At 31.9% G+C, this 11,517-nt stretch overlaps 1 protein-coding gene across 4 annotated transcripts in view; it reads right to left on the bottom strand.

The window, feature by feature from the left end:
* Positions 1–2,195: 2,195 nt before the first annotated feature.
* LOC127707552 (perlucin-like protein) overlaps positions 2,196–11,517 on the bottom strand; it is a 204,840-nt gene continuing 195,518 nt past the window's right edge. For 2 of the 4 annotated variants that reach the window (XM_052212148.1, XM_052212149.1), the window contains exons 2-6: positions 7,852–8,003; positions 4,639–4,742; positions 3,752–3,833; positions 2,805–3,018; positions 2,196–2,356 (exon numbers count right to left, since the gene is read on the bottom strand). In XM_052212148.1, the coding sequence (XP_052068108.1) occupies positions 2,353–2,356; positions 2,805–3,018; positions 3,752–3,833; positions 4,639–4,742; positions 7,852–8,002 (555 nt within the window). In that variant the 5' untranslated portion in view covers position 8,003 and the 3' untranslated portion in view covers positions 2,196–2,352. Of the gene's footprint in view, positions 2,357–2,804; positions 3,019–3,751; positions 3,834–4,638; positions 4,743–7,851; positions 8,004–8,909; positions 8,976–11,517 lie in introns of those variants that run through there. The other 2 variants (XM_052212147.1, XR_007984957.1) reach the window with 2 other exon arrangements.

Genomic DNA, 11,517 nt, shown 5'->3' with positions numbered 1-11,517 from the left:
TATCATAACCGGAAACACAGGCGCTGGAAAATTGAATCAACTAAAAGATATAAACTACATATGCAGGCCCTGCTGGAATGTTGCTACATAAAAATAAAAAGTGCAATATTTGGCAATCGAAACATTTTTTTTTGTCGTAACCTTTTGTTCACAATCAACCCCTAATGTCAATTTCTAGATGTAAGTAATGATAAGAAGCGGACATAACTGTATCTGTGGTATCCCTTATTTCAAGTTCGATGGGAGAGATGCATTCAACATAATCACCAAACTTGTGAGAGGACATCATTTATACATATATAGCGGAACGTGAATGAAAAGAAAATGCTAGATCTTTTTATTTTTCATAACAAAATTTCTGTATGAAGTTGTTTAAGGAACAAGTTGACAAGAAGATGAGCTCAGTTGGTTCCCATAGGAATGCCAATTTTATTAAAAACGTCCTCCATAAGTAACAAATATGCCATCAATAAAAAAAATTCAGAGATCTTGATGATGTTGGTTTCAGTTATTTTTGTATGAATCAGAGTGGTTTTTAAAAAGTATGACTTGCACTTGGCAGTCCAAGCAATATAATGTTGTGTTTATGTTATTTTTGTATCCAGCATAGCAAAGGAAGATCCAGTGCTTTATAGATGGTTCAAATTCCAATGGAAAGTACGAAAAGTACGCATTGACAAAATATATATCAGACTGCATAAAATGTCAAAAGAGGATTTAATCTTATGTACTGATTTTTAAAATGACTAATCAGATTATTGTACAAACTCTCATGAAATATTTCATGTCGCATCTTCATACATTGGACGCAAACAGAGGTTGAAGTCACTAAAAGGAGAAGCAGCACAATAGATTTTCTAAGGTTCAAACACATAATATATAGAATATAGAAATTAAAGTAAAAAAATAATACCTGAGGGAATTGCATGGACTGCAAATAGATCAGGTGTGTCGACAAGGTAAAATTTTCCGGCTATGCATACATCATCCGTCACACAATAGACGTTCTCTATAATGTCAAAATAGGAAATAGGATATATTCGGTAAATCAGTCTTCTATTATTCTGGTATTAAAGTGTGACCCACACTTTATACTTCGTTTGTGGTGTCCTGGTGTACTGTCATATCCATGGGAGGTGTCCGTTGTTATTCTTTGGTTTACATGTTGTAATGTACTATTATATTATTTATTTATGTATTTCTCTGTCCTGAGATTTCTTGCGTTTATTTGTACTGTATTCATGTCACGTAATGTTGTCATTTTAGCTGTATTTGTTAACATTACCATATAAGCAGGAAGTTTGACTGGACATAAAACCAGGTTCAACCCACCATGTTTTCTTAAAATGTCCTATACCAAGTCAGGAAGATGACAGTTGTTATCAAAAAGTCCGTTTCAAGAATGCTGGGGTTTGTTTTTGTTGCAGTTCAGTGTTTCTGTTGTTCCGTTGTTTTCCTCTTATAGTTGATGTGTTTTTCTCGGTTTTAATTTGTAACCCGGATTTGTTTTCGCTTAATCGATTTATGACTATTGAACAACGGTATACTGCTGTTGCCTCTATCTAAAGATCGATACAACATGTCTCGTGTTAGATGAGTCAAAGATCGTATCAGTCAACCAATACGTAATCGAAAATCAAAAGTCCAATAAAAACAAAACATGGCCAAAAATAAAAATGGGGGAAAATACAATCAACAATTATAAAATATTACACAGAAAACAAAAGATTGATTAACTCGGTGGTGAATTAATGTCATTTGGAAGTGTAACAATTCCTGCCAACACGTGGCACCTATCGTATTGCTCAGGGTAGTAAAAATCCGATGATAAGTCGCTTTATGTAATATTTCACTCGGATTTTTCACAACTTTTGTTTGTTGACTCTGAAAGATATGGAACGAGAAATATTGTGTATACATTTGTCTATCGATTACTTTTAGTTCTTTTTGTCGTTAGTTTGCTGCCCATTGACCCATTCCCTTTTATTCATTATTACTACATAATGCGATCACAGACGCAAAGGATTAGTTGATATGTTCTGTGTAGTTATGTTATTAAATTGAGATGTGAATCCTGATGTTATGTTTCATGCTAGTAAATAGTAGCAATCCTATTTGGTTACATGGTTTAAAAAATTGATCTCTTTTTGTTTACCATTGCGGTGATCTGTCCATTTATCTATACCACACATATACTTTATTCATATATCTTTATTCGTATTTCTTAAGAGCTAAAGAGTCTTCGGGAAATTTTCAAAATCAATTCTATAAATAACTCTATTGTTTCGTCAATATATACTTTATTCATGTTATTCATCGACTGCTTTACTATTTCTTTTTGTAATACATCTTTTATCTAAAAAAAAAAGAATCAAAGAGTTTAATATTTAACCAATATAAATCCATACATTTGTTAAATATTCATGTACAATTTAACAAAAATGAAATTTTAAAAGTTTTAATTTTCTATGCCTATCTCATGAAAAGTATACTTTGCAATCTTATTTTCGAATAAAAGTAATAAACTGTCACGCGCTGTACCTTAGAAAAAATTATGAAGTCACGCCAATCTCGTGATATAGCTCTGATGGCATGCAACATAAAATGTACTTCATGTTTTGTTATTAGGAATTGAAAAATAAAGCTTCTTTTTTAAATTTAAATATATTTGCACATATGAAATCATAGAATATTGTTTAGAAATGTAGTATTTTTTTCTTCGTGAAATCAAATAAGGGCTTAGTAAGAAGCTCTACTGAAATTTATTGTTCAATAAATGAAACAGCCACAGATAAAGTACCAACCTAACATCTTTCTTGCACACAAACGGATGTAAATATGTAGTGCATGGAAAGTCGTGCCATTTACCACTGTCTGTATAAAACATGCCACAATTTTCCGCTGCATTTCCAGGTTGGTCAGAAGACCAATTGAAATACGTAGTAGGAGCATAATCAACTACATTAATCCAATGTTTCAAGTCTCCATCCGTAATACCAAGCCAAAACCTTTTCACGTCTAATGAACAACAATTTGAAATGCATATTAGAGATTAATTAGTCCCCGTGGTGTCTTCTCTTATTTTCCAAAAAAAAACTATCTGCTTTCTATTACTTTCAATGCACTATTTTTTTTTAAATGGGACTTCAAAAACTGTTTTTATCTTTTGTAGACTGTAGTTGATTCTTTTATTGATGTCTGTGTCTAATTCTTTCTTTCTTTTTTGTTTTAACTTTAGATGTAATCGTTTATTTTTCTTTTCGACTGTTGCTGTAATCATTTATTTGTTTTGCTTTTTGGCTGTTGTTGGTTGTAATCACAGCTATTTTTTTAATTTTAACCGTTGGTCTGTGGTTGCCAATAGGGTGTTTTGGTTTTTTTTTTACTAAAAGAATATGCGATCAATGTGATTTAAAAAATCTTAGAGATGAATTTTATTGTTTCTTTTTATTTACATATGTTTTATTTATTACATGTAACTTATCTTGACAAAGGTATATCAGAATAAAGATATATAAATAGACAGGTTGTAATCAGCTACCTTTCACTTTTTGGCTGAGGGCTGCATTCTTTTATGATTTCACACTTTGAATGTTGCTGTAATCAGCTATTTTTCGCCCCTAATTATTTATTCTTTCAAATTTCAACTGCGCTGTAGTCATTTGTTTATTTATTTATTTATTTTTTTACTGTAACTGTAGCATTTATGTTTGCCTTTTGACCCTTGCTATTACTATTCCTATATTTTTACCTTTGAACTGTGACAGTAACCAGTTATTTTCGTCTATATCTTTTACGTTAACCAAAGACGAGTCTTCTTTCTTGCAAAATCTCTAAAGATAAGAATAGATAGTTATATGCAACTGCGCGACAATCAGTGAATCTTAAATTAGTATAAATAAGGAGTCCTAATAACGTGGATTAAATCAATTATTTACTGTACATTGTTTAACATTAAATAATTCAAAATGTTATGCACAACATATGCATGTCTACAAAAAATGTATACATAAAACCTACGAAACTACAATAGTATGGCCACAATCATAAAACCAAGGTTTATTAAATGTAATATACTATCAGAGCACGACCGTGAAACCAGAACAGTTCCTGGGAGAGACAATCCTTAATTTTGAAACGAATAACTTACATCGAACAAAATACACACCATATGTAGTAATTTAAAGCCATTAAATAAATGTTATCAAAAATCCGATCCGAAACGATACTTTACTCAAATCAACATCTTTTTTAAGACATATTGTGACATAAACATTTAATTTATTTTTCCGTTCCTCGTATCTTAAGTACACGCATTAACTGAAAGGTCTAAAAACAAAATGAAACAAGTGTGGTGACTTTTTGCAATTTTCATAAAAGTGATATGTTTAGAGGCATCAAAATAAATATATGAAACAAAAATTAATATTATATCATTACTGTTGCCTGACTAATTGGTGCCTTGTGAACATCTGTAGAGAGTTTTATGTATTGTAATTTTACAATCAAAGGGTCAAAAAGGCCCTTGTAATACTTCGTATAAGTTTTTAATTATTCTTTATCTTCTCCCGGAGAATTCTGCTAATGAATAAATATCACTTAAATAATAGTAGATTTTAATATTCTTGAAAGTCATACCTCTCCTTCAAACCACGTTTTCTTGTCTTTAACTAAATAATAACAATGGTCCCGGAAAGGCTTCCAATCTTTATGGCATCCACCATTCAAAACAGTATATTTCGCTATATATGAATATTAAACAGGACTTAGTTTTTCAATTTGAGGTTGTGATCTAAATTTTATTTATGTAATACTGTACCTTTATTTCATTTCAAAGATGACCTATAAACATGCCAATTTTTTATTTAAATCTTGCTTTTAATGTAAAAAGGAATATTTATTGACTATATGCATGTACATGATAAACCCTTTTGATCATATGACATATTCTGAACGACTTAGAAATATGATAGTAGGCTATGTGAAAGTTCTAACCAATACAATCCATAACGACTTTGTTAAGTTTTTTTAAGCTTGACAATGACAAGATTGAAAGTTTTGATATTCAATGTGAATTATGAAGTTAACTCGTTTAGAATACCTCAAACGTGTCAAATGAAATAATCCTTTTGAAATAATGACACAAGTCATGTCTTCTTTGACTGTCCATGGCGTTAAAACACTAAATCCCTGGGATGTGTTTTAATTGATTTAAGTCTCTGATGCATTATTTTTTTATTATTTTGTCTTTTAACAAGCTTTCAGTAACTGCGAGTACTTTCAAATCGTACTTTCGTGTTAATTTGACCTGATGACACAATTTATAATGCATTTTTGTTATTCAATTTTTACTTATTTTGTGTTATATCTCGTCTCACTATTTTTAATATGTACCACCTTTGATGAGTATTTAGTATTACGATAAATTTTCACTTCTGTATTCGTACTGTGAACAACAAATTTATTTATTTTGTAAAAAATGTTTTTGTACTCCTAACAACAAAATTATTATATTTAAATTTACATGTGTATGTGACTTCATTTAACGTCATTTTGGCCCAGGTTAAAGTTGTCTTTTTGACATTGTTCTACATCTTTTTTTATTAATATTGTATCTTTATTGTGTCATAGGTCAAACTTATTCGTTCAGTGTATGTTTACTTGTTTTTGTTTATATGCCTTTGTGATCGAATTAAGCCATTTCAATTGATAATTTATAGTGTGTCTTTTTATTTTGTAATGTTACACTACTGTTTCATTTAAACCCGCTGCATTTGTATGCACCTGTCCTAAGTCAGGAACCTGATGTTCATTGGTTGTCGTTTGTTGGTGTGGTTCATAAGTGTCTCTCGTTTCTCGTTTTTTATATAGATTACACCATCGGTTATCCTGTTTGAATTGTTCTACACTAGTCATTTTGGGGCCCTTTATAGCTTGCTTTCCGGTGTGAGCCAAGGATCCGTGTTGAAGGCCGTACTTTGACCTATACTTGTTTACTTTTTACACATTGTGACTTGAATGGAGTGTTGTCTCATTGGCACTCATACCACATCTCCTTATTTATACCTTTGTTTTATAGTTTGTATTAACGCTGTCTGTCGGACCGGTTATAAAGTATAACCTTGTTTCTAGGATTAACAAATTTGCCATCCTTTTTTTACCTCTTTTAAGTATCAATTAAATAAAGATCAATTTCTTTTAAAACATATAAGTCGCCTGACTTGGCTTAGCATAGTTCCAAATTTCTATAAACTCATTTCGGAGAAAATACAGAGTTAAAAATAATTTAAGAAAATGTCCAATCTATACTTTTAAACAAGAAGACCTCATTTTGTGTGTCGCTTCTCTTCCTTCCCCAATAAATTAATCATCATGCCTCTGTGTCCTATAGGTACTATGCATATTCGCATTTGTCATCCATTCTTATGCTTATTCAGTTCGGGTTATTTTGGGAGAAAAACAAAGAAAAAGGCGTCCGGATATTGTTTCCGTCATCAGACCGACTTTTAAATCATACCCAAAACTTCCGATTTTAAACTTTAAAAGAGGGGTAAAGGGTATTTTCGTGCAGCGTGTTTTACCACTTATTAAACGAGAAGACCTCATTTTGTGTGTCGCTTCTCTTCCTTCCCCAATAAATTAATCATCATGCCTCTGTGTCCTATAGGTACCATGCATAGTCGCATTTGTCATCCATTCTTATGCTTATTCAGTTCGGGTTATTTTGGGAGAAAAACAAAGAAAAAGGCGTCCGGATATTGTTTCCGTCATCAGACCGACTTTTAAGTCATACCCAAAACTTCCGATTTTAAACTTTAAAAGAGGGATAAAGGGTATTTTCGTGCAGCGTGTTTTGCCACTTATTAAACGAGAAGACCTCATTTTGTGTGTCGCTTCTCTTCCTTCCCCAATAAATTAATCATCATGCCTCTGTGTCCTATAGGTACCATGCATAGTCGCATTTGTCATCCATTCTTATGCTTATTCAGTTTGGGTTATTTTGGGAGAAAAACGAAGAAAAAGGCGTCCGGATATTGTTTCCGTCATCAGACCGACTTTTAAGTCATACCAAAAACTTCCGATTTTAAACTTTAAAAGAGGGGGTAAAGAGTATTTTCGTGCAACGTGTTTTGCCACTTTTTATTTCACGTGCAGCCGTGAAAAAGGTTCGTTATTCACCGTGTTTCTTGAAATCGATAAAAAGATCAACGTGCAAGAAATTTTTAATTGTTCGCTCATCGTGAAATGGCAATTTAACTTCACGTTCTTCCGTGCAGATACCCCCCCTTTTTTTACTCCCCTCTTTAAACATAATTTTCATAATTACTCGGGGACAGGACAATTATTTTCGCGTTATTCTGCATGTATACAATGATTATAATCCTATAATATATAGAGACTCTCTTTTTAATATAGCAGTGATCGCCGTGGAGAAGCAACTTGGAATTGATAGTTAATAGCAAATACACTTTATTTATATTATATGTATGTTCATAGTATACAGAAACGCGAAAATCATGTAATTTAACAGAGAGCAAAAAAAAAACGGACTTTGGAAAAAAGGGAGAGGGCTTAAAATAATTGTCCTGTCTCCAAGTGCCTATGACTAAGTTGATACCTTTTCTGAAATTCTCCAGACATAAAATCTTTTACAAAAATTCTTCCCACAACAGTTTACATACTTTCAACCAAGCTCTAAATACCAGCGATTTCGCGGGTGTGTTCTAGTTAAATTTAAATCGAAAGATTGCTCAGACGTTTAAAATATCTACTTTCTATTTCACTACAAAAACCCTCGTATAAAACGTTAACTTACATTTGAAATAGCAAAAGATCTTGGTTAGTACTAACCTTTAAGGCCAGTTTTCAAAGTGTCGACAGATTTAGTGAAAGCCAGGATATGATATTGAAGTTGTTCAATGTTTTTACGTTCTTGATATGTGTAACAAGAATCAAGAGCATCAGCCGCCATAACAAACACCAACAAAATAAACAGCTTCATTCTTACCAAAAATAAAGAAGATAATTATATTAAGTCATTGGCTGCTGTCTGTCTTATTTGTTTTTGATTTATTTTTTTAGTTTGAATTATGCCGTTGTGTTTTTTGTTTGAATTTATTGTTTCAATGTTCCCATGTCGGTGCTTTTTATGGCCTCCTATACGAAATGAGTTTTGCTAATTGTTGAATGCCGTAAAACGACAAATAGTTGCTTACATTCACACCCTTTTAAATCCCAGGTGGTAGTTGTTAAATTGACAATCATACCACAACTTTCTATTTTTATCTGAATAAAATTAATTTCAATCTTAATATGTTAACATTTAACTCTGAATTCTATTTCTACATACGACTCATGGCGCTCGAATAAAACAGTTGGACGGCCAAATCAAATACAATGGTGAAGAGAATTAATAACCGCAAATTAAGTAAATGTGTTCTAAATACGAATAAGGTAATCTAACCCTGCGGGGAGACAAACATACGTGTTAAATCATTTACATTCTTTACGTGGCTTAGTGAATCGTTGGTGATTAATAAACCAATGAGTGAGCATTGATCAACTAAACATGATCAAATTAAAAAACAAAATGTTTACCGCTAAAATAAATGTTTGCACAAAAATGTATACATTCTATAAATCTAATTGAATGAAAACAAGATATTTGGTTAATTTCGTCCAGCAATTTTCCTGACCCGCAATTTTTGGACCATATACAACATGAGATTATTTCGACTGTTTTCGCATTTTGCAAGAACAGTAATTGCCTTCATTCGCAAACGGCGCTGAACATTTCAAAAACTTCGTTGTTAATTTCAGGTAAATGTCATATACAATGTTGTGAAGAATGTTCATATTGAGTTTCGGCAAAAAAAATTTGATAATTATAGATTAATAATAAAACTTACCTTATTTAACTAAAGTTGTTTGTATTTTTTCTGTGAAGAATATAACTGCTTACATCTACTGTACACAGTTTATCTGCACATGCCGCAGTCATTAAAATGAAATTTGATTTTACCGTAATCTGAGACAATAGTTGTTATGTTTTAAAATTTTATTTACTTGTAAAAAAGGTAGAACACATATCGATATTGGTTATTTAAAAGTAGTATACCGCTGTTCGAAATTCATCAATCGATTGAGAAAAAAACAAATTCGGGTTACAAACTAAACCTGAAGGAAACACATCAAATATAAGAGGAGAACTACGACACAACAGAAACACAACATTAAAATGTAACACACACAGAAAAGAACTATAATATAACAATGGCCATTTTCCTGACTTGGTACAGGACATTTTAAGAACAAATGGTGGGTTGAACCTGGTTTTGTGGCTAGCCAATCCTCTCGCTTTTATGGCAATGTTAAATATAACATTAAAATGACAACATTATATGACAGGACTTCAATACAAATAAATGGAAAAACATATAAGACAGAGAAACATACGAATAATAGCTAACAAAATGAACCAGGTTTAAAATTTAATACGCAAGACGCGCGTTTTGTCCACACAAGACTAACCAGTGACGCTCAGATAAACCAAAACAAGTACAAAGTTGAAGAGCATTGAGGACCAAAAGTTCCAAAAAGTTGTGCCAAATACGGCTAAGGTTATATGTCTGGGATAAGAAAATCCTTAGTTTTTAGAATAATTCATGCTTTTGCAAACAGTAAATTTATAAAAATGACTATATAATAGATATACATGATAACACCGAAGTGGTGACTAACTACAGAATAAAAACGGATACATAAAACAACATAAACCAGCACATAAAAATTCTCAGCCGAGTTAGCCAAAGAGATCAACGCAAACAAAGTGACGTCACATTTGAATTTCTGAAATTTTCCCAAAATAGGATAGAATTAGGACAGAATTCAAGATTTGGTTTATAATACTCATATAACATTTATTAATAGCAATGAAAATTACAATACTAATTAATATAAAATGTGGTAGTAATTAGATAAGCCAAATGACGTAAAATAAAAATGTTTGCAACAGATTCTTAATAAAATTAACTGCCTTACCCCTCTGCTAACATGTAATTCCGGTTTTTAGTATGGTTTTCGTTCCTCGGTTTTTGTTTCAGTGTTCGTGTTGCATAGGCTTTTGCACATGCTTTAGTTTTTCCTATGTTGTGTTTTCTCGACTGGATGTTTTTTTTTTTTTTTTTTTTTTTTTTTTTTTTATTTGCCCTTGTTTATAAACAAATCTTATTGATATGAAAATAAGGAGATGTGACGTGGTATGATTGTCAGGTAGACAATTATCCATCATATAATCAAACGGCAGAAATGAAAATATCTATAGGTCGCCGTACGGCTTTCAACAATGTTTAAACCAAAACCGTATAGTAAGTTATAAAAGGCCGAGACATGACAAAAACGTGAAACAATTTAAAAAAGAAAACAACGATTATTTTTTAATGTCTTCCTCCTTCATAATGTATATTATCCAACAATATTGTTAGGTAAGAATCGGTATGCGTTTTCAAATGACTGATTGACCTCAATGTGTAACTAGTAGTCCCTTGAACTGATTTTGAAATTAATAACACGAGGAATATATTAAAAACATAGATGTGTAGTAGTACGAATTTATAGGGTTGTTGTCAATCTTTTCTGTTTGTACGTCGTTCATTTTTGTTCTTGTTGTTGACGTTTCAAATTATTCTGTTTACAATTTTGAAATAAAGACTTCCACACTAATAATAACAAACAATACACCATATTCTCATTATAATGTAAACATGTACCTTGACCTATAATGGTTTACTTTTATAAATTGTAACTTGGATGGAGAGTTGTCTCACTGGCACTCATACCACATCTTCCTATATCTATGTGTATAATCTCGTGTTCCTAATCAGAAGGACTAGAAAGATCTTTCAAGCTAAAGGTTGTTAATGACCAAGAAACCATTTCTTCCTTTCGTAGTACAACTGTGATTCACGAGTACATTTTGTCGTCTACACTTCTGATTAGCAGTGGACCATCTTTTGACCAAAGCAGGTCCAGGTTTTAAATTGTTTGATGTAATTGTTGTACATTGTAAAACTGTTCAATCATTTACACACGAATAGTTGTGGGTTTGTATTAGATTTTGAAACACTGACATTATTATATCAATGTACATGTATAAGTTTTTATTGTCGAATTATTTCTGTATTTTTCTTATTGTAATAAAACTGCTTCAACACAGTTATAAGAAAGAAAGACGACTGAAATCGATGCTACGTAATTCTTACGATCACCATCACGAATTGGTTGACTGATACGATGTGTTTGTCTTTAAATTCACTAGTGACATGTTTTTCGAGGTCTTAGATCTTTGGATACTAGAACAGTCTGATCCATAAATTTACCGATTGTGTCTCAGCTGTGGAAGCGACATTTTAACAGAATGTGATTACCAATGGCGGGTGATGCATGCATACCAGGAGACATTTATCCTGCCAATGGACACGGTCTCGATTCATTTGGAGACTTCTTTTTTCTAAATGA

Source organism: Mytilus californianus, unplaced genomic scaffold, assembly GCF_021869535.1.
Source record: "Mytilus californianus isolate M0D057914Y unplaced genomic scaffold, xbMytCali1.0.p SCAF_7, whole genome shotgun sequence".
Classification (NCBI taxonomy): domain Eukaryota; kingdom Metazoa; phylum Mollusca; class Bivalvia; order Mytilida; family Mytilidae; genus Mytilus; species Mytilus californianus.
The sequence above is the reverse complement of the archived record's forward strand: the minus strand, read 5'-3'. Positions and strand labels throughout refer to the sequence as shown.